This window comes from Equus przewalskii, chromosome 2, assembly GCF_037783145.1.
Source record: "Equus przewalskii isolate Varuska chromosome 2, EquPr2, whole genome shotgun sequence".
NCBI lineage: Eukaryota > Metazoa > Chordata > Mammalia > Perissodactyla > Equidae > Equus > Equus przewalskii.
The window spans coordinates 115,304,930-115,332,844 of record NC_091832.1 but is presented as its reverse complement, the minus strand read 5'-3'; the positions used below and the strand labels follow the sequence as shown (position 1 = coordinate 115,332,844).

The following is a 27,915-nucleotide window of genomic DNA, read 5'->3' as shown; positions in this document are numbered from 1 at the left end:
ATGTGTCACCACCTTTGAGGCTTGGAGTTACCCTGTGAAGGAGGTGTCGCTGGAAGCACAGCACCAACATGCTCCTTTAAGCCTCACAACCAAGACCTTTGTGAAGATTGTGGGGATGTTATCTCAGGAATATGGGTCATACATGCAAATGAGCTAGAATGAGCCCCTTAACCGAGCGCACTCCTGAGGACCCGCACTGACACCCCAAATCCGTTGATCACAGAACATCCTGCCACGTCGCCTTCTACTTGGTGCGGCAGCAATAAACCTTAATCTGGTGGTTTGAGAAGACTGGAAAAATTATTTGCTTCGGCATAAAGTTAAAAAGCATGGATGTGTTGTTTTTTTTTTTAAATCACCAATTTTGGGGCTTCATAATAAAACTACACTTAGTATTTGCTTTCTTCTTCAACACACTTCGTAGTCACGTGTTTTTATTTGAAACTCTAGCTGTTGAATGCATATTGCCAAATGAAAGAGGCCAATCTGAAAAGGCCACACACTGTACGATTCCAACTATATGACGTTCTGGAAAAGGAAGACTTTGGAGACAGTAAAAGGATCAGTGGTTGCCAGGGGTTCTGAGGGAGGGACGGGGGGGGGGGGGGGTGGGGTGGGGAGGAGCAGAGGGTAAGGAAGGAGAAGGGGTAAAGAGAGAGCACAGGGGGGTAGGGCGGTGAAATCATCCTGTGTAACACTGTAATGCTGGCTGCATTGCATTATACATTCGTCAAAATCCACAGAACTTACCAAGAATGAACCCTGGTGTAAATGTGGACCTTACTTATTAATACTGCATTAATATTGGCTCATCAGCTGTAACCCGTGTACCACACTAACGCAAGATGTTAATAATAGGAGAAACTGGGGGCGAATGAGGGGACATGTGGGAATTCTCTGTACTTTCTGCTGATTTTTCTGTCAACCTGAAACTATTAAAAAATAAAGTCTATTAATGTAATATTTTATATATTTTTAATTTAATTATATATATATGCTCTCTACATGCAACAAGTATGGGAAAGAAAAAACAGTATTTACATCGTGCTCAGTGCATCACATGGTGAAATACCCCTAAATTTGGCCTCACTGGTGCTGAGGTGCAGGGCGGGCCTCCCCAGCATGTGCAGCATTGGCACATGGAGTATTCTGAGCCGAAGGCAACTGAGACCCTGCAGACTCAAGAGAAACTCTCACCTCTCCTGAAAGAATTTAAATCGAGGGCCTTGCCCATAATGAGAGCTATTATCAGAAATGACTTTTTATGACCTATCTGTACGGCAGGGCAAACCTCTAATTACTGCTCTTCTTATCGTCTGTGAGTCACTCTCCTCCTCTCTGAAGCTCCAGGCTCCTATCCCATTCCTTAGCTTGAGGTGGCATAAATACCCCATTTTACCTTTCTGCCTCTGAACCGCTCATGTATTTGAGATCTCTGACTTTCTCATGTATGTGGGGTTACTGTGTGTACCTAATAAATTGGATTTTCTCCTTTTAATGTCTTGTTAATCAGACATTTTAATTATTCTACCAGCCGTAAGAACCAAGAGAGGAAAGAGGGGGAATTCTCCCCTCTCCCACACTGGGTTTCTCAGTTAAGTTCTCGTAAACTTATTCCTAATGCACCACACTGATTCGACAGAGTTGACAACAGGAGAGGCCATATCTCATAGCAAAACTAACTAGGGGGAGTTTCCCTCTCTGTAAGGAAAACGGCAATCTAGTTGTCTGAGGGAAGTGGCTTCGTGTACTTCCCAACTGAAATCAGGAAACGTTCGTGCAACAGGACAACCTAAGTCATTGTCCCCTCAGAAGGACTGACACAGGAAAATGTCCCTGTGGCTTTACACTAGGCGTACTTGCTCTTCAACCAAAGTTTCTTCTCTCGACAGTAAGTTCTTGCAGCAGGGAAGGTCCAGGTACACTGCAAGGGCAGTCACAACAACCCATACCGGCCTGGAAGCCAAGGTGAGGGTCATTGCCGAGGGCCCCTGGTGCCCCCATGCTCCTGGGAGCATGGATGAAAGGTCTCCCAGATCAGTTAGTGGTGCCTGGCAAATGTACATACTTGGAACCTGGGGCGTCGTTAGGCCATTAGCTTATTTCACTTCTTTTCCTTTCAAAGTCTAGTTGAGTCACGAACATTATGAGATGGGAAAAAATGTCAAGGAAGGAGGTTTTGAGTATCAGTTGAGAAAAACTACACACACAGACACACACATGCGAGTAAGATTTTGTCAGGGTATACTTAAGAACCCTGGAGATGACAGGGCCTGGGCATGTGGAGGTGGGGCCAGAAGGTCAGTGGCCCTGAAAGAAGGACTAGAAAGAAATGAGAAGATCCTATTAACAAAGTTTGGTGGGTTCTTTGGTGGGAGGAGGTGGTGGGATGGATGTTGAGGGGTGGGCTAGGGACCCAGTGGAATTTTGAGATGGAGATAAACTCGTGCCCCAATAAACACACACACTATGCCTGGAGCATTTAATTGTTTCTCTAGGGTATAAACTTTAAGAATGGAATTGTTGGATCATGGGACATGCAAGTCCTCAAATTTACTAAACAAAATCAAGTTGTTTCTAATTTTGTTTCTTCTAGTCTATAGCTTGCTTTATCATATTCTTTGTGGTATATTTTGAAGAGCAGAGGTTTTTAATAAAGTCCAATTTATCAACTCTTTCTTTTATATTTAATACCTTTTGTGCCCTAAGAAACCTCTGCTTGTCCCAAATATTTTCATCTAGGAGTTTCATAGTTTTAATTTTTTATTCAGGTCTCTGATCAATTCACATTATTTTTTTTATATAGTAAAGTATTATGAGTCAAAATTCATTTTCTTCTATACAACTGGTATCTTCTATCCAGTTATTTCAGTACTACTTGTTAAAAAAATTACCATTTCTATATGAATTATGTTGATATCTTTGATAATTTTTACTGGGTAAAAATTAACTGTCTATATGTATGTAGATTTATCTCTAGTCTCTTTATTCTCTTTCATTGTTCTATATATCTATTCTTATATGAATACCTCATGTTTTCTGTTACTGTAGCTTTATAACAAACCTTGAAATCAGGCAGTATAAATTCTCCAAAACTTTGTTCTCTCTCACAATTGTTTTGGTGCATCTAGGTTTTTGTGTTTTTATATCAAATTTTGAACTGGCTTTAAATTTCTACCAAAAAAAGCCCATTAGGATTTTGACTGGGATTGAGTTGAATCCCAAGATCAATATGGGAGAAGTGACATCTTAAAAATATTGTCTTCCAATTTATGAACATGGTATATCTATCCATTTATTTGGTGACATTAATTTCTCAGCAAAGTTCTATGACTTTCAGTGTACAGGTTTTGCACACATTTTGATAAATTTATCCCTCACTATTTAATGTATTTGGAAGCTAGAGAATGGTATTTTTAACTTCAGTTTTCAGTTTTTATTGTTGACATATAGAAAAACTGTTGATTTTTGTTTATTGACCTTATTTCCTGCAACCAGCTAGATTAATTTAGTGATTCCCTAATGCAGTGCTCTCAGCTTTCATTTCTCAGGCTCCTTGTTAAATTTCTTGCTGACCTGCTGATCTGTTACTTGTTCCAACCAGTGTGATCTCAGACCAAGCCATGTTGGCCTCCCTGCATTTCTGCAGAGATCATTACTCTTTTTATCAGTACCCCTAGGCATGTGTTTTTCTGCATTCTATTCCAAATCAACTAGCCTGCTGAGGCCCTGAGGCTGCCTGTCTTCGCAGCCGGCCCCACCCTTGCAGAATTCTGTGATGTGGAGCTGATGGGGCCTGGGACACAGACTGGAGGCAGCCCCGCCTGAAACGCCACACTCCCACCATTCTTAGAGCGGTTCTGTAGTTTTTCTTCAACCAGAGCTTCTCAAGTTGTTGTCCTTGGTCAATTTCCAGAGTCTTAAAATTGTTTTTGCAAATTTTTATCTGGTTTTATTATTGTTTTTTAGGACAAGTATGTGCTAAGCTTCTCTCTGAAGAAGAGAGACTCTTGTTTCTGGCCATTCTGGAAGTCCTGCCTCCTGCAAGGCCTTTTATGACATAGTCTTTAAAGCCACACAACATCACTTCTGCCTCATTCTATTGACGAGAGCAAGTCGCGAGGCCAGCCGTATTAAGAGGATGGGGAAATAGGCCCTCCATCTTGATGGGAAGAGTGGCAAAAGTGACAGTGCTAAGTGGCAAGCATACATGGACAGAAGTACTGTTGCATTCATCTTGCCAGAATCTATCACAGTGTGAAGAGAGAGACAGGGAGAGAATAGAGAGGGATAGACAGTTGTGTGGGTATGGACACAGATGAGCGTATGGACATAGGCATACATGTAGACAATTAAGATAATGTACTTATCCTTACCCCAACACTCAGTGAGAAGCAAAGGACGTGTTGAAGAAGAGACAGGAGTAAAAGGTGTTGGTGAAACAAAGCCTCTGTTTCAGATCCAGCTTACAATCAAAGTCTTAGCAAAGCCCAAATTAAAGTAAATTTAAGTAAAACAGCCTGAGGGAAAAAAAGAATGCTTCTGAAGGAATATTGATCGCTAAAATTTCATATTCTGATTAACTAGCACATTTGGCTTTAGTCCTAATGAGGCAAAATTGTCAAAGTCTCCTGTACAGAGAAAAAGACTATTTCATCCTCCCTCATAACAACTTGAGGTAGGTAAATGCCACTAACGAGGAAGTAGAGATGAGGTTGTGGACATAGCTGACGAGCAGCGGAGGCAGGATTTAAACCCACACAGTCTGTTTCTATGGTCTATGCTGCATCCCTAACAGTCTTTTGCAACACTACTCACTGTTTGGTCCCCCTGGGACCTGACAAAGTCCCCTAATTATACCCAAGAATTTGCAGGTGTGTGTCCCACGCTCATAGCACTATTAGCTGCTGTGTCATAGCCAACATTTTCTCCACTATCCCTGCTCTGTCCTGGCTCCATGGTTACGGCCCCAGAATCCGCCCAGCGCCATGATGGCACTGGCTGTTGATGCTGGCCCTCCCTGCCGTGCTGCAGCCGCCAGCTCAGACGCAGCCACTAACACCCAGAGGAACAGTGCCACCAGCGCTGGCAAAATCTTCCGCTGCTGGCGGATGTCACACCCTGATCCAGGCCCCTCTGTCTTGCTGCCACCCCATGGCCTCAGGCAAAGGCCAGGGTAGGCAAGCGGAGCCGAGGGACAGACGCTGCTGTCTTCAGAAGTCATCCTCCTCCTGACGCGAGTACTCGTCTAGGATACACTCGAGGGCCCCCCCTCTCTTCCTGTGGGATAAATTCTTCTTCCGGAGGTAATTCAATCCAGATGCAAACAGGCTCTTGGCGGGTCTGCAACACAGTCCTCAGTCTCTTGACTCACTAGATAAGTTCAAGACATTTTATTAAGTTCTATTAAATTTAAGCTGAGATTCCCCACAATAACGTCATCCTCACAACCTAGCCGTGTTTGGCACTGCTCAACAGACACATGTCTTTGTGGGCTGGGCCAATACGTTGGCACCAAACTCCCACGTAACTAACACTATTATTCAAATCATACGAATAGCAATATAATTAAAAAGTATTTTTTCTGGTGATTCGGATTCTGATAAATTATATTTTCGTACACAGGAAAGAATAACTTTCATGAAAAACTTTAGGCTGACTTTACCTTGATATCTTGAAAAATTGGTTTTGGTATTGAAACTTGGAATACTTCATTTTGGGGAACTACCTGTTTAGTACAATTTGCTGCTTCAGTGTTTTGTTGGTCTTTTTTGAGGAAGATTAGCCCTGAGCTAAATCGGTGCCAAGCCTCCTTTTTTTTTTTTTTTTTTTTTGCTGAGGAAGATTGGCCCTGAGCTAACATCTGTGCCCATCTTCCTCTATTTTATGTTTGGGATGCCTGACACAGCATGGCTTGATAAGCGGTGCATAGGTCCACACCTGGGATCCAACCAGTGAACCCCTAGCCCCCGAAGCAGAATGTGTGAACTTAACCACTATGCCCCTTGGCCGGCCCCTCAGCATGATTTTTAATACGTTATTTTTCTTGAAGATTAAGGCATAATCTGTTGGAATAGTTTATATTAATATTTTAAAGTAAAGATGATAAGCAGAATTATGGTTTTTGTTTTCTTTTCTTGGTCATATTTCTGTGAGTGAATAAGCTATTTCTCAGGGCAAAGTGAGCTTTTTACTAATTTTTCCTAATTTTACATACACTTTTCAGGCAAAGAAAGTTTCACTTAGTACACTAGGGTTGAATGTTAGTAAGTGGCCTAGAGGAGTGAAGATCCTTTTAACAGGTTCTGGCTCTATTGAGGGCTAGAAGAAAAGCACGCAGAACTGAATACTTAGTTTTCCCTTAAATCTGAAATACTATAGCACCTGATTTTTTTAACATAATCTGTATCTGTGAAAAGACTAGCAATAGGTAAAGAATACAATTACCTGAGAATTTTATTGTTTTAATTAAAATACTTATAAAAGTTGCTTCCATATTTTCAGGGTTTTATAATAATAAAACTCATTTGATGTTGAAAATACAATAACTCAAGAACACCCACTGATGAGATGTTTCTTTTAAAAATGCAACTTACAAAGACCCCAAACCCGTTAATTGTCAAACATTAGTATATTTGCTAAGTTATCGTGTTTTAGTTCTTATGCTTTTGGAATTATTCACATAAAAAGCTATTCTTTGAGTACAAAAAAAATTGACATTGGCATTTTTACAAAACAGATAAAAGGAAGGTATAGTTGACATTTTTGCTTTGGAGTATAGGACTGTATGCAGCTATATAAATCATAATTAGGGAGTCTAGAATTTTTTTAATTTACAAAATGGTTGGAAACAATTTCCATTGTAATAAGGCAGAAAACACTGCCTATCAGGAAAGAGATTTACTTGAAAATAACAAGCTGTTGGACTCCTTGAGATTTGCATGCTTGGGCAATTCTGTTCAAATTAAGACCATCCCTTTCTACCACTCCCACTTAGTTTCATTTCTTTCATGTACACTTTAGGAGCAAGATTTTTTTATAGATGTAATGTTTTATGTGGCTTTACATAAAGTTACAACTATCTTTGTGTAAAAAGCCCTGAATCATTACATTCAAGTGTAAGCACGTCTGAATGATAAGGCTTTTGTGAAAGACAATGCAAATCAAGACTCATCATGTGAAATCTTTAAGTAAGTCATTTTAATTCTGCATCAAGTTGAGTCTTGTACAGACAGCATTTTTTTTTTAACTACATTCTGTATTTTTCCCGCAGGAAATGTTTCACATTCTAATGGTGTTTTTTTAATGAGTAGAGAGGGCTAGATTTGAGGCTTTTTGAGCGAGCTGTATTTAGTGACTTAAGTCAATGTGTAGACCAGTACCTGGCACTTACTAAATCCATGTGTGCGTTAGCTATAACCCTTCAAAATAGTGGGAGTAGATAAAACGAAGTTATGGAATTGAGTAAGAGTTATATATTCATCTCGACTGACAAATCGACAATGTTGTGACAACTCACAATAAAGCAAAATAATACATGAAGTTTAGTGGAATCTGAGGGCAAAGTTTAAATTGGGCAGAGTTTCCAAAAATCTCCATTCTAGGACTATTTGTTCTTGTTTATTGTGGTACTTTTCTCTAAAAACATTTTAGCAGGTAAAGAGTTAAGAAACATGCCTTCGATTTCTCCTATGTAAGTGGAGTGCCCAAGTTTCAGTTTGGCGAATAATCTCCCAGGACGAATCCAAAGTGCAACACTCATGCCCGCGTTAACAGGAAGATCATAGTCTCTTTTCCACTAGGTTCTCCTATCTTGATATGTCCCAGAACCCCTCAGGAGGCTTACTCATTATGAAAGACCAGCCATGCTTGCCTTTGGCTTGGTGCTGGAACCAGAACTCAGATTGCTCCTTCTCTAAGAATGATGAACTCCACAAATTCTATGAGAAGCTGGGTGTCCAGAACGTGCTGTGTCGCTTCTGCCTGTTAATGCAGCCAAAACCTGTATAATCCAGGGAAGCTCTCCACCCGTCCCAGCCTGCATTACATCATGCTACTGCTGCTTCATGGTGATGGTTGCTGCAATCAACAAGTGATTCTTCTGGGTGCATGAAAGGATAGTCGTTACTACAGCCATGAATGTTAGCATTAAAATTGGTCTCAGCCTCCACTGCGACAGTTCTTAATGTCACTCAGGCCACCACTCTGTAAGTGCAAAAGCCCCACAACTGCCAACCCCACTAAGGTGGATGACTAATTTGGGAGTGGTTCTAGTGTCTGCAACCCTGTAAACTCAAATCTATAGTTCCCTCTGACTACACACTCAGAGCAAGGATCAGCTCACCAACTCTGTCTCTTTCTACCTTCACAGAAGATTTTCCCCCAGGAGCTTCCATGCCATTCCTTGACCTAGTCAGAGTACATGGATCCATTAATTTTTTATTCTTTCTATTGTCATGCCTTCAAATTCACTAATCTTTTCTTCTGCAATGTCTAAGCTACCATTAATACTATCAATACTAATGCAAAATACTATCCAGTGTATTTTTCAACTCAGACATTGTAGTTTTCATCTCTAGAAGTTCAATTTGGCTATTTTTATTTCTTCCATGTCTACTTAACTTTTTGAACATACAGAATACAGTTGCAATAATTGTTTTAGTGCTTTTGTCTGCTAATTCTAATATGTGTGTCAGTTCTGGTTTCAGTTGATTGATTTTTCTCCTATTTTGGGATTCTATTTTCATGCTCCTTTGCATGCCTTGTAATCTTTGATTGGATGCCAGACATTGTGAATTTTATTGTGCTGAGTGCTGGATATTTTTGTGTTCCTATCAATATTCTTGAGCTTTTTTCTGGGGTACAGTTAAGATAGTAGGAAACATTTTGATCCCTTTGGGTCTTGCTTTTAAGATTTATTAAGTGGAACCAGAGTTATGCTTTGTCTTTGGCTAATTATCCCCCACTGCTGAGTCTAAACACTTCTGAACAATCTATCCTATGCCCTGTGCATGTCAAAGTTTTCCAATCTGGCTGGTCAGAACAGGAGCCTTATACCCAGCCTTATGTGAGTGTTTGTACTCTTCCCTCTAATCCTTTTGGGGGATTCTCTTGCCTCTGATAGTTTTCTCACACACATGCACTGATGAGTACTCTGCTGCATAGTCAGGGGACGCTCAGTAGATCTCTGGCTTTCTGACTCTCCTCTTTGGTACTCTGTCCTGTGACCTCTACCTGTCTTGGTCTCCCTGCATTCTCAGCTCCATCTACTTAACTCAGGGAATCTACCCAGCTCCTGGTGTTTCCCCTCTTTGCATCACAGCCTGGAAATTCTCTTAAAGCAGTGCGCTCAGGCAAATGTAGAGTTCATCTAATTTGTTTCCTGTCTTTCAGAGATAACTGTCCTATGTTGCCCAATGTCTGATGTCCTGAAAACCATATATTTCATATATATTTTTCCTTTTTTTTTGGTAGATTCAGATGGAAGGATAAATCTGGTCCCTGTTACTCAATCTTGGCTGGAAATGTAAGTCCACTTAAATTTTAAATATCAGAGAGACTTCAACAACTTTCCATCTCAGAGAAAAGCATTTGAAATGGTATTTTGAGAATGTCTAAATAAAAAAGGTTTAGAGATAGCAATATTATCGGAAGAGATGGCAATCTTAAAGCTGTGTTTGCTTGGCACATTACATAATATTGAAAAATCCACATTATATCAAATAATGAGGCAGATTATGGGGAGGCAGCTAAACCTGCTCTTGGTGCTGCCTTTGGAGTGGGGTCTCAATCTATTTTCTACTAATAAAACTCTTGCTCTTATGCAAATATCTCCTAAATCCCCACATATGTTTTATGGTTTTTATGAAAAAGTTTTTACCCACACAGAAATAAAATTCTACCCACCCCTTCTCAACAGCTCAACCCATGGGGAGGAGAATGCCTAGCAGAATATGAAAAACATAGTGGGTCTTTCTGCACTGGAACTTTGCTTAGTCTGACTGCTTCCTTGCGCATCTGGGCTGGAATGTAGGAGGGACCACAGTGTGGGATAGCCTAGGAGCAGGATAAAGTGAACATCCCTGCTGAAAATGTACGGTCACATTTGCTAGATTTATTGCACTATCCATATCTCAAGTGGATATCAAGCAGCTCCACACAGGCCAGTGTGGAGCCTGGGGGATTCTCCAGAGCAGGGTTGTAGGGAACATCAGAGAAAGACAGAGAGCTATTCTCCCTTCCACACATGAGGATGCACTGATCTAAGAAACCTCTGCTCCCCACGGGAGTTCTTACAAAGACTACTGTTTCTGGCACCTTAAAGTAGACATCATACTTTTCAAGAACTTAGAGTTGCTCACATGGAAATATATTCATCTTTTAATTTTAAAAATAACTTCACACAGATGACAGCTTTAGATGCTTCAGGGAATATAGATGTTTCTGACATGGAAGTGCCTGTGACATGGTTGGGAAGTAGTCATATATTTATTACAAGTAGTACAGGGGAAGAAAAGGTAAATAAGAGGTAAAAAAAAAAAACCCAATATAAAGAACCAATACAAGAATGACATTGCTCCTAAGGCGGATACTGTTTCATTGAGTACGTAATACTGTGAGGAATCACCCATCATTCTGATCATTATCAAATAAGTGGTAGGGAAAATAACCAGACTTTTAAGTTCAGAGGGATGTGAAATCACTAGTTGGGTTGGTTTTAAAAGGCCTCATGAAAGAAATGGAACTTGTGTTGTGCTTGATAGGATTTTAATGAACAGATTTTGAAGTTTTTTCCCTATGAGATTCATTATGACTCGTTTCCAGTTAACTTTCATTTCACAGATCCCCTTCAGAGGTAAAGGAAAGTGTCAAGAAAGGGAAGGTGGCAACAATGATAAAATTCAGCATTCCCCACAGTAGAAACTCTAAATAAAACATTACATCCTAGAGATAGCTGAATCCCAACTGCTCTGGGCTCTCCAGCTGTGAGTCCTACAAAACTGCTTCTAGACTCTTACCTCACAAGGTGGGGAAGGAGAGACATCGTTCAGAAGGCGGATCCCGTTTCATTGAGTACTTAATCATACGAGGAATCGCCCCTCACTCTGATCATTATCTGATTCAGAGAACATGACTAACAGGCAAGAGATAAGGACTTTCAAAACTGCTGTGTACGTGCATGCAAGATTGGTAGCATCATTTTTCTGCTGTCTGTAGAAGTATCTTACAGACCGCATGCTAAGAAAACTGCTGAATGTAGCACTGCTTGCCAGTGAAGCAGAGGGAGTGCGCTGTTTACTCGCTCCTCTCCCCAGGATACAGAAGAGCAACAATGGTCTGCACATGTCAAGGGAAATATTAAACAGAGCCGGTGAAAGTTCAGACTCGTGGAATTGGACAAACAAAGACAATTAAACCTATGAAGAAAGAGTGCAGTATTTCAGAGCAAAGATGAATCTGGGCAAGTGAGAGAAAGGTACGTGCAGCCAGTGAGGGAGCCGTGGAGAGCGCTTCCTCCAGTGAGAACACAGCACACGCTCCTCCACAGCGTAGCTTGTAAGTGCAGGCCAAACGCTCCCTCGGATCGGGGACCGTTTCCTGACTTGGCTCCATTGCGTCATTCAAGACATAAAGCGTAATTTCAAAATGTCTTAAACAAAGTTGGGCATTTTATTTCAGAAATTTATAGTCACCATTATACTTCCTTTGGAGAGTGAAATCTCAGGAAATCTTCTTTATTTCCTTCCCACTTCCTACAACACCTGCCTTTTAATGTCAGACTGAACTTTCTTCTCATCATGCTATCATATAAATTTATAAATTTATCCTATAAATTTTCGAATACTATGAGTGCATGAATCAAGGATTCAAAGATATTTTTCTCCCTGTAATGCCAGATCTTTGTTTTTATTTTCCAGTGTCAATCAAATATTTTTAAACGATTTCTACATAAAAAAGAAATATTGATCATTAAATCCAGGAATTCCATCTTAATTGTTTTTCCTTATAGAAATATCTACCACTAAGGAAATGAAATAACATTACTGCAGCATGCACACACAAGTGGAAGTGTCTATGTTGCATCGTGAACGCTGAGATGGATCCACGTGCCAGGGTGTGTTCCTCACGCACAGGGGACTGAAATGAAGCACCAAAGAGTCTGGTCACCACAGAAATGACCGTTGTTGAAGTCATTGTCTGTAACAGCCATGCTTGTGTTTTGCATCCTCAAAAGACAGAGGTAAATGGAAAGCACCAGGACATTATAACCACTATTCCAAATTGAAGCTGAATCCTAAACCCAAAAATGTTTCTGAAAACTTCATGTTCACTGTTCATTTGCGTATTATCAGCTTGACTGATTGCCTCCTATGTGCCAGGCACTGTGACAGAGAAGAAATTTTTAGTTAATCCTATAATAAACCCTGAATTTTATTACCCATGGTGAAAGAACCTTGGACTGGTGTCCAAATGTGGCTCTGCCTTCCCCTGGATTATGACCTTTGGAAGGTAGCTTAACTTCACCCTGGGTTTTACTTTTCTTATCTGTACACTAGATTATCTAAATTGCACTGAGGCTCTACATTTCCATGTTTTTATGAAAGATAAATTTGCCTTTATTTTGAAATCAGTGAAAGAACAGACAGTTATGGTTGAATAAAATTTGGGGACGAATTAGAAAAGTTGGTTAGGCCATGATGCTAATGAAACCACGGTCATAATTCCCTTTTTGACCGAAGTTCTAAAACAGACTCATAAAGATCCTCCTGACCAGCCTGGCAGAAAAATGCTCTGATTCAAGGTTAGGGCATGGGTGTGATAGATAAGTGACAATTCAACTAAAAGCACAAGCCCTGTTGATGATGGCACCACAATTTCACCTCTGTAGACTGAAGGACAACACTGAGATTCATTGATTAGGCTGATTTTTCATTACACAAACTAATAGGAATCTCTCTAGGAACTTGGTCAAAATTAGAGGGTAGAGGTGAAATCAGGACAAGTGCCCTTTTGGTGGTAGCTTGAAAAGGTGCTGGTAATTTGAGAATGGTGACAAAGAGAAGCTGAAGAACTGGGAGAAAGGACTTTCTCTGCTCAAAGATGGAAGGTGGCTCCTTCTGTCCTGAGCAGCTGATCATGCAGCCATTTTTAGAAGCAAACAAGGCAGAGGTACTGTGCATTACTCACAGCCAATTTTTATTTAGATCCTCAAACAAGAGACATTTATTTTGTGCCTACTGTGTACCTGGCACACTTCTAGGCAATGAGGATACAAGAAAAAGTTCCTGCTCCTCATTCTCATTGGGGAGACAGACAATACACATTAAGGAACAACTAAATGAAGTAAGTTCAGGCGGAAAGAAGGCTGTGGAAGCTGTGAAACTGTGTAAGGGGATAGAAAGCGCCAAGGAGCAGGGAGAAGGGCAGGCATGAAGCTGAGGGGTCCACAAGGTCCTCTGTGAGGAAGAGCTGTTTGAGATGAGGCGTGGATGGTGAGAAGGAGGCAACCTTGACGAGGTGTTGGGGAAATGTGTTTTGAGTAAGGAAATAGGCCAGAAATGGGACTCCAGAGTGCTCAAGGAAGAGGCAGAAAGTTCAAGAGAATGGAACTTAGGGGATAAAAAGAAACAACACCTCGTAGGTGCTCGTAGGTCCTTGGAAAGTGTTTCAACCACATTGGGAAGCTATTGAGAGTTTTAATCAGGCAAGTAACACGATTTACATGCCTTTTTTTTTTTAAAGATTGGAACCTGAGCTAACAGCTGTTGCCAATCTTCCTTTTTTTTTTTTTTCTGCTTTTTCTCCCCTAATCCCCCCAACGCATAGTTATATATCTTGGTTGTGGGTCCTTCTAGTTGTGGCATGTGGGATGCCGTGTCAAGGTGGCCTGACGAGTGGTGCCATGTCCGTGCCCAGGATCCGAACTGGCAAAACCCTGGGTCATAGAAGCTGAGTGCGTGAACTTAACCAATCAGCTACAGGGCCATCCCCACAATTTATGTTCTATAAGATTACTATGGCTGCTGTGTATAGCGTATTGTTGGGGAATGAGAAAGGAAAAAGTAAACTTTATATAGAAAAACTTCATAAAGACTTTAATAAAAAATATCAGATTTAAAAATGGGAAGCATTTGCTGTATCTCCACGTCCATCTGAATATCAGATGTCTTCAGTGAAAACTTAGTAAGGTGTATTTGTTATTTGACGGTTCTGTAATCCATGTTGTGAAAACAATCTCCAAGGGAAGGAGTAATGGTTAATAACGCCTGAAAGAGGAGCCCGGGAGGGGCGGGAGGGTAGGAAGTGGGAAAGAAGATTGATGGGAGTGGATAACCCACGGACTGGAAATCTCAGCACAAATAGGAGGTCAGTAATCAAAAACATGATTCACAGAAAAGTGCAAAACAGGAGAACCAAAATAAATAATTAAACTTCTCCTAGAAGTAGGGAATGATGACGGGAAATGGATTTGTATTTTCTCTGCTGTATGGAGACAGCATAGACATCTTTTCTTAGTTTATTTAACCTAATGGATCAAGATTTGGAGGGAGACAACTATTACTGTGCAGGGAAGTGACACATGCTAATAAACACCCAGATTTCCTCGTGACAGACTTGACCCAGCATGACGCTATGTGTGCGTGTGTGTGTGTGTCCATTTTTCACTAAACACTAAAGTGAGAGATCTTCAGGAAAACACTCTAAACAAAACAAAGTTAAAATAACACAAACTGCAAAATAATTTTCCTATAATCTTATATATTACCAAAGAAAACCACTGTTTTTAACATTTTGATTTATGCTTTCCAGTGTTTTTCTATGTATATATTTTTACAACAGGAGATTCATATTGTACATATCATTTTGTTGTCTGCTTTTATCACTTAATGTTTGCACACATAGATTACATTATGTACATTTTCTTCTTTTTCTACAATAAACCTATATTAATTGTAATTAAAGCAGTTAAATACAGTATCAAAATAAAATTGATTAACATTTTAGAGAGGAAGCTGGTAAAATGTTGTTATTTAAACAGTTAGGGGCCAGCCCATGGCTGAGTGGTTAAGTTCGTGCGCTCCTCTTTGGCGGCCCAGGGTTTTGCCAGTTCGGATCCTGGGCACGGACATGGCACCACTCAGTAAGCCATGCTGGGGCAGTGTCCCACATGCCACAACTAGAAGGACCTGCAACAAAGATATACATCTATGTACTGGGGAGCTTTGGAGAGAGGAAGGAAAAAAAAAAAAAAGAAGATTGGCAACATACGTTAGCTCAAGTGCCAATCTTTTAAAAAAATAGTTAAATTTTTAAATGTATAATTAAAAGAGGAAATGAGTTTTTCCTTCAACTTAAGTTTTATCTGAGCATCATTTTATCCACTCATTCTATGTCGATAATATCTTGTATGAATTTGGCACTATGCAATGCAGCGTGTGGAATGCAAAGGAATTAGAAAACACAGTGATTGACCCTAACCTCAAAATACTGTATGGGGGGAAAATTACATCTTATGTCAAACAAGTAGAAAACAATTCAAAGCAGCAAGTAAATCTGACAGTGTACAATATACATTCTGCAGCCCTTTCGAACAGAGACAGGCCGATCCTGTGAGAGCAAGGTTAATTTCTTCGGCCAGACACATTTGTGTGCCAGACATTGTGCCAAATACTATGAACACAAACAAGCACAAGATGAAGTCCCCAAGCTCTGGGGCTGCCCTGGCCGCTAGGGTGACCACAAGCCATGTGGAAGCATTGGGCACCTGAAATGTGGTTAGTCCACAGTGAGGTGTGCTGTAAGAATAATAAAACACACAAGATTTTGATAGTATGAAGAAGTGTAAAATATATTATTAATTTTTACATTGAAGGCATGTTTTTATTTTGAGTTCATGAAATGTGATAATATTTTAGACATATTGGACATACTGTGTTAAATAAAATACATTAAAATTAGTCTCACCTGTTTCTTTTTCATTTTTTATTGTGACTACTAGAAAATTGAAAGTTGCATATACGGCTCACATTATATTTCTATTAATCAGGGTTACTCTGGATTTTAAAAATCTGAACCAGAAAATGGCAAATTAAAGTCATACAAGACAACCTACACAAAGTGCCAAGAAATGGGAGAGGGAAGCTGTCATGGCAAGCTCCTGCAATCCACACAGATAATGGCCCCATGTTTCACTTTAATGCAGTATCTCTTAGAGTCCTTAGTTAAAGATATGCTAAAGGATAAGTTCTTCAGCTCTTGATAGCTTAATAAATAGAAGATAATTTCTTGCTCACATGAGGATCTATTGGTGATGTGGAGTTGGAGAGGGGGATGTGGTCATTCGGAAGCCCAGACTCCTGCCATCTTGTGACTCTTCCATCTTCAGTATGTGTCTTGCCAGATTTCCCTGGGGGTCAGCATCTAGCTGGGAGGCAAAGGTAGACAGAGCATGGTTTTTATGGATCAGTTCTGAAGAGAATATATCACTTCTCTCCACATTCTGTTAGCCAAAATGGAGTCACCTTTCCACTGCAAAGACAGCTGTGTGCCCAGGAGCAAAGGGAAACACGATTCACCAACAATTAGCCAGTCCCTCCGATAAGCCTAAAGTCACCTTGGATCTCAAATGTAATCTTGTCCTCAATTATCAGATGTGACTATCTACATGAGTCAAACTGATAGAACTGTTAGATAACGCCACCCCTATCTTATGGCCACGCACAGACACGACTGCTTTAGAGTCAGCAGTATTGAGCTTCAGTCGCTAAAGAAAAGCAACAGGACAAATACGGGATTCTGTGCTGAACGACACACATTTGTGATGCCAATGACTTTATCAGTGGTCGGGGGAGATGAACAACACTGGCCTTCAGAGAGGCACAGAGCAGTGTTGCGGTACAACTGAAATCACAGATTGGTTGGGGGCCTGGACTCACAGCCAGAGTGACGTCAGGAACCTGACGTGGCTGGCTCTGAACGGGGATGTGGTACAGTGACTTTATGTTGATAACCCTGTAGTTCAGACACACAAAACATCAATCATCAGGAAGCTGAAATAGCCTTCATTAAAATCATCCGAAATGATAACTCAGCTTCTCAAATCTAAGACTTATTTGAAAAATAGAGTAACAATCATTTTGCATTAAACAGCATTAGCACATCACACTTATTTTACGTCTTTGCGGTTCTAACATTGGTCATTGTTTAACTAATAAGCTAGGCAGTACTTACACTACCTAGATTATGAAGCTAATTTCTGAACACCCCAGGCCGATAGGAGCATGCCTGGGGCACTGGAGGCCAAAAGTAATGCCATCGCCACCCCAGCTTGGCCCACGTGGGGGTGGGGGGTGCATCTCATGGGCACTGAGAGGCTTCACGTCCAGAGGAACAAGTGTGTCTTGTGTGTTGGATCTTGAAGTACATTTTTCCTTTGAAGTAGTATCTAAATGTGATTTGTTGCCTAGGCTACCTGCAAAGATCTCTATAGCTCGTAATGTAGCTAAAATACAAAATTATTCATGGAGAAGTCTGGACTAGCCCGTAAACAGGATGAAATTCCTTCTCTTGGATTTGGAGGCAGCACGGTGTGGCAAGTAGCAGCTGGGGCCCATCATAACTAACTCCTAGCACTGCCAGAGGCATTAAAAAGCCAGCCAACAGAAGATGCCCGGCCCGAGGATGCACCAAGAAGGCTGCTTCTATGTCACTGCACTGCCTTCCTCTTTCTTCCACCTGAATGCAATTACCTTTGCTTACATTTGTTTCTCCAGTATTCTGAAGTGCAAGAAAATGCCATTTTGGAAAATAAAACTGGGAGTTGCTGTACCTCAGCCATCTCTGGAAGCAGTATGGGACGCCGGGTGAATCCCTTTGCGTGCATCCCCCTCACAGTAAAACAAGCCTGTTCAGGAAAAATCAAATTAACATAAACATTCAGAGTGGCCGCAATGGAAAATAAGCCTGTCGCTGAGTTGTTTTTATACCTGTGTGAAGAGAGAAGGCACTTTGCCTTGGCTACAGCCTCAGGGCTCCATAAAGAGGTCAGCGGCATTTTTCTTCTACTATGACCTTCTTCTTTTTCTTCTTCTTCTTCTTTTGAGTCACTGCATCGTACCAGCAAAATAAAGCCTCAAATGCGGGGGGGCTGGCCTGGGGCAGCGGACCACCAAAGGCACGTGCTCCTCCCCCAAAGGGTGCAATGGGTGCTGCCTGCGCCTCCCAACCCCTTGCTTCTAAGAGAAATCAGGCTAGTTCTGGCCAATGTGTGTGAGCAGACGCAGAGCGTGTGGCTCCAGGCCAAGGTGATGAGAAGGCCAGCCTGACTTCCTTGTGCTCTCTTCACTCTCGGTGGCAACCTTGGAGCCGTATACTGCAGAGGGCAGCACCACAAGATGCAAGGAGCCTAAATTCCTGAGCCACTACTTGGAAGAGTGCTGTCCAGGGGAGTTTGCTAACAAAAATTCTCCATCTTGGGTGTGGCCCGAGTGAGAAATAAATAATACAGCACAGATCTATGGGTACTGTTGTCTGGGTAGTCAGACTACCATTACTATTACACAGCACAATTGGCCAGATGGGATTGGTCTGAAGATAAATAACAAATGAATGATACCGAGAATAAATGTTTACAGGAGCTTAGGGAAAGATTGACCACTGTGGTCTGTTGGGGTCAGTGAAAGTGTACTTGAGAAGACAGGTAGCTGGGTCCTGAGAATGTATTAAAGAGAAGAAGCGGACAGAAACCTGCCAGGAGCACCAGCATAAGCAAAGGCACTGTGGCAGCACTGTGGAAGGTATGGCTATAAGGCAACAAATAGACCAGGTTGACTTGGGGGTACATTTGAAGAAGGATTTGGACAGGTTAGGAATATTCTGAAGAGAATAGAAGTGGAGCATAGACTACCATGCCACAAACCTGATCCTATTGGTCAATGGGACTCACCAAAGAATTTTGCATAGTGCCATGGCAACGTGAAAGGTGATTTTAGAAGAAGTGAGAAGATAGGAGAGCCAAAAAAAAAAAAGTTAAGGTGCTGGGAGGATGGAGCAGCAGGCAGAGAAGCACAGGACGTACTAACTCTCCGCTATTCTCAGATCTGTCCTTCCCCCTCCAAACATGGTACATGCAGGCCACGTCCGTGCCCCTTGATTGTGGGGGCAGACTTCCTTGTCTACCCAACACCCACTTTCCCCTTCTTATAGTTCAACACACAAGCTGAGTTTGTGGCAGCAGTGTGTGCTGTTCTGGAGATGGACTGTTTCAAGTCCTTTTTATCACATTCCTCTCTCCCAGGTGAAGCTAAGGACCAAGTGAGGCAGGACTGCTGAGTGAGATGTCAGGGAAGTCTGCTGAGGACTTCTGGGAAACTCTTTTCTTCACTGATAGAAACAAAGAACCGCTTAAGGAAAGAAACTTTTACTCTTCCTCCCACCCCCCACTCTTGCTTTTCAAACTGATTGTCATGGCTGAGCTGTGAAAATCAGCTTGAGACTCCCCGAACAAGGCGGAGGAACGGATGGAGAGGCACATCTTAGTGTCTTGATGACATTATTGCTGCCAAACCATGGTGATAATTCCTACCGCCAGACTTCTAGTTACATTGTCAGATAATTACATGTCTTTATAGATAAAGCCACAATTAGCTAAGTTATCTTTAGTTAGAACTAAAAGCATTCCTGACTTACAAATTCCAAAATAAATTCTTTCTCAAAAGGCATCTAACATTTTCATATGCTCCAACCCATGGTAGCCTGTCCCTGCTGATTTAACACATGGAGACGCGTCTGAATCCTGAGTAAAGAGATCTAAGCAGTCAAGCTAAGACTCTTGCAATATATGCGTATAAATATCTTAGGTCCAGATATAAAAGATACCAGATAAACAAAGAATGAAAGAGTTACCTGAAAACCCTTTAAAAGCTGCATGGAAATCAAGACATCAAAGGAAAGTATCTAACTGCAGAAGTCAAATAATTCACCAGATTACTTTCAATGACAAGAGCAGAAAGAAATGAGGCAAAGCATTCAGAAGATAGGAGGAAAGTACCATATCCACAAGATATAGTGTTATTTTGCCTTGGATTTGTAACATCCTTGACAAAAAAGAAAAGTATCTAGAATTAAAGCTTCCAAATCAGACAGCGAACATAAATTTTTCCCCAGACATAAATTTAATAAGTGATTTAAGTAAATTCAGTAGGAGTCATACTGTTTATAAAGAAATACATACATCATTGAAGAAGTAATTCATCAACCTTGTTAGCAAATATTCTATGGAGAATGCAACTGGAAAATAAATGCATAAAAATTTTTTAGAGACTTTAGTAAAATCTCTATATGTCCCAAAGAACAAAAACCAAGTTTGGAGGTGTCTCTCTAGAAAATGAGAAGTGAATGAAAGCAGAAAGTATGCTATTGTGCAAAAAGCCAATATTTTATCTTATTCCAACATCTTTCTGCTTGAGAACAACCATTCTGTCCTGAGACTATGTTTGCATTTGTGTTTTTATTCAGTGCTTTTTCTTCAGTTGAAACACCTGGCACACTGTGATTCTCAATAAATGTTTGTTGAATGAGTACTTGTGTTGAATGAATTCCTGTGGCTGCTATAGCAAATTACCACAAACTCAGTGGCTTAAAATAACAGAAATATCTTCTCTCATATTTCTGGAGGATAGACTCCAAAACTAGTGTGACTAGGCCAAAATCCAGGTGTCAGCAGGGCCACACTCCCTCCGGAGGCTCAGGGGAGAATCTGCTCCTTGCCTCTTCTAGAAGCTGGTGGCTACCAGCATTCCTTGGCTTGTGGCTGCATCACTCCAATCTTCAAGACCAACATCTTCAAATGTCTCTCTGCTCTGTGTGTCCGTGTGTCAAATCTCTCTCTGCTTCCCTTTAATAAGGACACATGAGATTGCATTTAGGACCCACCTGATACTAATAATCCGGGATAATCTCCCCATCTCCAGACCCTTAACTTAACTACATCTGCAAAGACCCTTTTTTTTCCTTACCATGTAAGGTAACATTCACAGATCCCAGGGATTAGGATGTGGATATCTTTTGGGGGGATCATTTTTTAGCTTAAGACAAAAGCATCCCAGAAAAGTGATAAGTGAAAAACAGAAGAGATGCCAAGAAAAAAGAGCACCAACAGGAGAAATAACATTCCTATTACTCATACAGATGACTGTGATCATCTTAACAGAGTTAAAGTCTCTACTTCCAGAGAAAACAAAAATTAAAGACAACTTTATTTGTTAGAATTAATGTAGTAATAAAGAAAATTTCAAAAAAACAGCCAGTGCTAATAAATAAAAATTGAAAAATTACAGCCCTTTCCTTGACTTAAGGTGAAGAATGGATCTATTAGAATTTTCGTGGGGAACGTGATCCAAAATCATCATTGCTGGGGTAATCCACTTGGGCTTTTTATGGAGTAGAAGAACAGAGAGCGAGCTGGTCTCCCTACACCAACGTCATCTTCGCAGACTTCTACAGATACAGGAGAAGAGAGAGAAGAAAAGATGGCCAGGAATTTTGACACTACAAAGGCTGACAGGAACTGTAAGCATTTTAGGAAGTTTTAAAACTCTCTCAGAATATAGAGTTATTATTCAGTGCACTGAAAAAATATATAAAGATAATTTTGAAATTCTTAGAATAACAGAAATCTAGACGATTTTGTCACTGTTATTCTTCTCCTGCTGTTTCTATATCCTGCCACTTTCTCCCAATGTATTATTGCACATTTGGGAATCCAACACAAAAGTTTAAAATTATAGGAATAATAAATCAATTCATTTTATTTTGTTGGCTTTTCTGAATATTTTCAAAACCTCTATATGCTAAGAACAAAGAAGGTGTTTACATTCATGCCTTTAAGAGTATTTACCTAAATTTCTTTTAAAGTCAATGTACATTTAAAAATTTATCCTAGAATCTTTGTCTAGTAGATATTTGTTGAAGTCAATATTTATTGAGTCAGTGTATATTTGTTGAGTGATTCAAAGAATGCATGAATGAATAGTGGCCTAGAGACACCTTGGGTGAGGTAGGTAAAGTGAGCTGATTCTCCCCAGAGTGACCTAAATGAGGAGCGGAATGTGATTGTTGCCCTTGGCTGGTGAAACTCTGGTGCCCATGGGTGATGGGGGTGGGGCTACTGTGAGCAGTCTGTGTATCCCAGAAAACCCTGCAGGAGGGTTCTCAAATCAGCCAATGAATTGAGAAGACAGAAACCTAGTGTTTCATCGATTTTTGTTTGTTGTTAAATCATGTTTGGACATGTTTTGGAGGTGAATTGTCACCGGCTTCTTCTTTGAAACTCCTCCTCCTGCTCCCTCTCTTCCTCTCCTCGTCCCTTGTCCCTGCCCTCTTTCTCATTCATCTCTTCCTCATCTTTGCCGCTGAGCGCTTCCCCATTCTGTGCCAGTCATCGGACAATTCATCATCAACAAACAAAAGTTGGAGGTGGCATGCTGAACACTTTCTGTCCTGTCACCTGCAGCTATTTTCAGGTCTTGAAAAAAGTTAGTTGAGATCACTTAGTCTTAAAACCAAGTGAACCTTTTAAAACAGGTGCTGAGACCAAATAAAAGATGAATAGGGCACAGGCCTTGGAAATCAAATATAACTGAGCAGGATCACAAAAAATTGCCCATATGGATTTAGCACTTGTGGTTGACTAAGTCGAATGCAATGGCACTCTCCTTTTTCAATGCTAGCCCAACCTTTCAAGTTCGGAGATGCCTGGGTTGGCCATGGGGGGTTATAGACTTGACAACCTTGATAATGGCGGTCCTGTGGCAAGACAGACAGAGACTGGTTCCAGTGTAATACAGCTTCATTTGCAGATTCTGCTTCCTCCACTGTGACTCTAGTTTGCCATTTTTGCCCATTATTTTCATGAACCTGGGGTTCAGCTCTGATCAACTGATAGGAGCGAGGAGCCAGTCAAATAATCACACTGTAGTGTTAATTATTGACAATATTTCTGGAGATGCACCTAGTTCTCAGGTGAACCAACAGCACCCCATCTACCTAGAAGGCCCACTAGCCTCTGGGGTATGTATAATTCCTGGGAGCTAATAGAAAAACTTTAAACTGAAGCTCCAGGTGAAAAAGGGAGGTACCTGGGCGTGTTCAGTGTTATCGTGGGTCTCTTGCCTCAATCTGCCTGTTTGTTTAGTTTGTAACTTGTAGACAATTTAAAGTAGCATTTCTCAGAGTGTATTCTATGGTACCTCACCTAAAAAAGCTCTCTCATCACCTAAATGTGGAAATTACTCACTAGATATCCTGTCTGGGAGAGTCACAACGTGTGTTAGTGTGTGGAGGCCCTGAAAGAATGGAAGGTAGTGCAAGAACATTCTGAACTTTAACCCAGAATTGCCTGGTCTGCAAGTGTGTCTCTTAACATCCATGAATTGCACTTTGGGAAGCACCGACCACGTTTTTCATAGTTATTTAACACAAATATTTCTCCTCTTCAGAGAATCACGGCAATGTACTGTAGTCATTAGATATATGAACTTTGGGTTCAATCTCCAATTCTGCTATTTACTGGATGTGTGACCTTGAGCAGATGACTTAACCTCTTTAAATGTCAGTCTTCCCATTTCTAAATTGAGTGTCCTAAGAGTACCGACCTCACAGTTTGTTGGAAGATTTAAATGATAATTTCTATAAAGTACTTAGCATGGTGCCTGCCATATAGAAAGCTCTCAAAATTTTTGTAATTATTACTATATTGCTACTATTAGAAATGGCTGTGTTGTCTACATCTTAGCTACTCATAAACATGGAGGTCATTAGCACGACTTCCCCCCGATCTTGTCATTCAGAAGCAACAGTTTTGCGCAGATAATGGCTCTCCCAACAGGCCAACTTTCACATCTGGAATCTGCTCTGAACAGGATCTACCACGATACGGTCTAAAGACGTCAGTCTGCCTTCAGGCGGACTGCAGAGACAGGTTGATCTAACCCAGTTTGATTATGTAACCTGAGAAGTTTATCTTCCTTACCTTTCTGTCCTTTCAATCCTTTCCCCTTTGTCTCTCTGTCTTTTCTTATTATGCTTTTCAGCTCCAGTCCTGCTTCGGTTAATTTCTTCATGTTCCCCTCTCTCCTTCAGCCAGCATCACCTGAACTGCTTTAGGCTTACCTGGCTACACTCTGCTAATTCATCAAGTCACCAGATATTTACTGAGTACCTAAGTGGTCCTTGAACTTACAGACCACTCTGAGCATCCAATTCCAGAATATGACTTTGGCAGAAGGCAGAATCTGAGTGTTCACATAATATGAGGAAAAAGAATGGAAAGAAAACACTTAGAGCGTCTTTGGCAAGCTACTTGATGAAAGAGCTGAAATTCAAGAAGCCTTTTGGTTGAGAGAGAGAGAGGGATTGTGAGCACAGTAGGAAAAAGCCATAGACCCAGTGGCAAAGGTTGAGTTTTTCTCCGGCTGGCACACCTCTTCCCCAACGCGCTCTCTGAAAGCTGCTGACCAAGCTTTGGCAAGGCTCATGCCCCCTCGATAAGCTGAGCCCTGTTTTATATTTAACTCAGTCCAGAGTGGGAGGGGTGGGGATGCGTTGTTTATAAGAGGAGCTGTGGCAGTATTGTCGGTCCTCTTCTCCCATCTCAGCTTCTCTTCTGGCGTCCTTATCCCACCCCCTGTTTCCGCATTCATCCTCCAGCGGCTGGTGGGACCGTCAAGGGAGAGGAAAAGACGCAAGAAAGCTGGGAGAAGCGTGGGGAAAGCGAAAACAAGCTGCCAAACCAGGGAATTCCTCCCAATTTGCAAAGGAAGTCTGCTGACGTTAGTTAAATTTAACATCCTTTTATGTCTAACATTTGACTTTGGAAACCAAAATGAACTTTGCGGAGAAAGAGGACTCTAAGAGATACTGCATCAAAGCGAAACATGTGGCCATTATCTGTGCGGTGGTGGTGGGCGTAGGACTAATAGTGGGACTGGCTGTGGGCTTGACCAGGTCGTGTGACTCCGCGGGAGACGCTGGGCAGAGCACGCCTCCGGCTCCTTCCTCTTCGAGCCCTCCGCAGGACCAGGGGGTCTGCCCTGCCAGTGAGGATGAAAGTGGAGAGTGGACAAATTTCAGGCTGCCGGACTTCATCAACCCGGTGCACTACGACCTGGAGATGAAGCCCCTGATGGAAGAGGACACGTACACGGGCAGCGTGACCATCTCCATCAACGTCAGCTCGCCCACCCGGTACCTGTGGCTGCACCTGCGGGAGACCAGGATCACCCAGCTCCCGGTGCTGCAGAGGCCCTCCGGGGAGCAGGTGCAAGTCAGGCGGTGCTTCCAGTACACACAGCAGGAGTATGTGGTGGTCGAGGCGGGAGAAGAGCTTGCGCCCAGCAGTGGGGAGAGTCTCTATGCCCTGACTATGGACTTCGCCGGCTGGCTGAACGGCTCGCTCGTGGGGTTCTATAAAACGACCTACGTGGAGGGAGGACAAGTCAAGTAAATATTTTTTCTTTATTTCTCCTAAGCTCACATAGTTGCTTTCCATTTCTTTTTTTTTTCTTTTTCCACCTGTTAGTTTTGTTGGTGTGATCTTTATCTAAACTTGGTTTCAATTCTGCCTGTTCATCTGGGAAGCAAAAATTCTTGCGCTGTTTATTTTCAAAGCCTAGCATACAACTTGAAAGTATTGAGTGAGCTGTATGGAGTCAAAAATCAGTGTCAGTCTTTTATTTCATCAGGAAAAATCATAATGTACTGTACCTTATCCTTAATAGTTACATAGACTACCTCAGTTTTTTAAAATACATGTGTTTGGTAAATTTTACTGGTGATGTTCTTGGGCTATATGGTGATGATTTTAAACTGAGCTTTAAAAATGATATTTCTCTAAATTTAAGTGAAAGTCATTAAATGTCATTTATAATTTTGTCTATTTTATTGGAGAAGAGAGACACTGAAAGATTGTGTAAAATCCACAAAACTGTCTTTGTGTCTTCATCTTGGAAGGAAGGTAGGGCTCTGTCTGTTTGTCTCGTGTGGCCAAAACCATGTTCTGCTCATAACTTTCAGTAAATACTCATTGGCCGTGCACATCAGTGGCGGAAATGGGTAAATCTTTGGGCTTATTGCCTGTCATGCAATATGCAGTGGTAATGCTAAGGCTTTTGTAACATAAAAGATGTCTTAAGTAATTAAAAACGTAAAAGTGTCTTTTCTCCCACCGTCCTCCAAGTATCTGCACAGATCCCTGTATTTCCTGAGTCCAGCAAAGGTGATTACTTGCCTTGACAGTCAGTCGGAGACTATTACTAGACCCGTGTTAAAGGCATAACCCCGGTGAACTAAAAACCCTTCACACTGGGGTGTGGCCCTGCATCAGGGAGGAAGGCTACACCTGAAGTGTCACTGAGCTTGAGACTGCTTTGACCTTTGCCTCCTTAGCTTCTCAACAGGTAAATGATTAAGAAAGCTCAGCGTCAGAAATGTTAGTCTGGGGCCAGCCCAATGACTATCTCTTTCTTGTGTTGCTTTAAGCATCTTGCAGAGCAAAGCAAATCCTTTGGCCAAAATTCTTCCTATTGTTTTTCAAAGACCCAGGGACTAAAATGAAATATTTAAATACCCCTATATCACTGTGTGGTGCACTAATTACTTGAGTAGAAAGGATAATTTGAACAAAATATTTGGCGAGATCGTGCTCACATAGATGTTGTGTCTTAATATCTGCCTGGCGATCAAACAAGCTTCTTTATTGTTTACGTATTTTTTCCTATTTATACAAATTGCAAGTGTTGAAAGCATAGAAAATTATAGAAAAGGAAAATCGAAAGAACCGATAAATAATTTCACCATCCGATGGTTGACCTCTGTTAATATGTGTTAATGTATATTCTAATATTTTTCTAGGCAATCAAGTTTGTAATCATGTCCATATACCTTTTTAACTTAATATATTATAAGCATTTCCCCTCATTGTTAAGTATTTTCAAGAATTTGATTTTAAAGATTGTGAAATATTCCATTGCATGAATGCACTGTTATTTTTTAAAACCAGTTTCCTGATGTTGGACATTTGAGTTGCTCCCAGTATTTTCTTATTATAAACCAGTCAGAAAAGAGCCTAGATGTAATTGCATCTTTAAGTGTGTAGCTGTTTATTTCCTTAGATTAGGATATATTCCTAAAAATAGAACTGCTGTGTTATTTTATTTATTTCATAAATAATACACATTCACTGCAGAAAACTTGGAAACTAGGGAAAATTATAAGAAAAAATAAAATCCATCCATAAGTCCATCACTCAAGTATAGTCATTGTTAATATTTAGGCAGATATTCTTCTAGGATTTTTTCTGGATGCAGATCAGCGGGGTGTTATGATGCTGTACGTAGTATAATAATATGCATTGTATAACATGCTTTTAAAATATATCAGCACTTTACCATGTCATTCGGTATTCTTTCACAAATGATTTAACTGATAGGTGATAATCCATTGTATGAATATGGTATAATTTATTCAACTTTTCCATTAAATATGGGCATTTAATTTGCTCTTACTTTTTTACCCATAAACACTTATAAAAATGCAATGAACGGGGCTGGCCCCGTGGCCGAGTGGTTAGGTTTGCGCGCTCTACTGCAGGCGGCCCAGTGTTTCGTTGGTTCGAACCCTGGGCGCGGACATGGCACTGCTCATCAAACCACGCTGAGGCAGCGTCCCACATGCCACAACTAGAAGGACCCACAACAAAGAATATACAACTATGTACCAGGGGGCTTTGGAGAGAAAAAATAAAATCTTTAAAAAAAAAAAATGCAGTGAACAACCTTAAAAAACTATGTATAACATTTTCTAATATATCTATAGGAAATTGGCCATAACTACATATGTACGAGCGCATACATGCTT

General features: G+C 41.0%; 1 protein-coding gene and 1 long non-coding RNA gene across 2 annotated transcripts in view; one reads left to right on the top strand and one right to left on the bottom strand.

Moving 5' to 3' along the window:
* Positions 1 to 2,489: 2,489 nt before the first annotated feature.
* Positions 2,490 to 10,828, bottom strand: LOC139081851 (uncharacterized). The gene is made up of 2 exons (XR_011537295.1): positions 7,674 to 10,828; positions 2,490 to 5,369 (listed from the first exon to the last, which is right to left on the bottom strand). It is a non-coding gene; the product is annotated as an uncharacterized lncRNA (long non-coding RNA).
* Positions 10,829 to 24,575: 13,747 nt separating this feature from the next.
* ENPEP (glutamyl aminopeptidase) overlaps positions 24,576 to 27,915 on the top strand; it is a 74,584-nt gene continuing 71,244 nt past the window's right edge. The window contains exon 1 of the mRNA XM_008516585.2: positions 24,576 to 25,500. Coding sequence (XP_008514807.1) covers positions 24,884 to 25,500 — 617 coding nt within the window. The 5' untranslated portion in view covers positions 24,576 to 24,883. The remainder of the gene's footprint in view (positions 25,501 to 27,915) is intronic.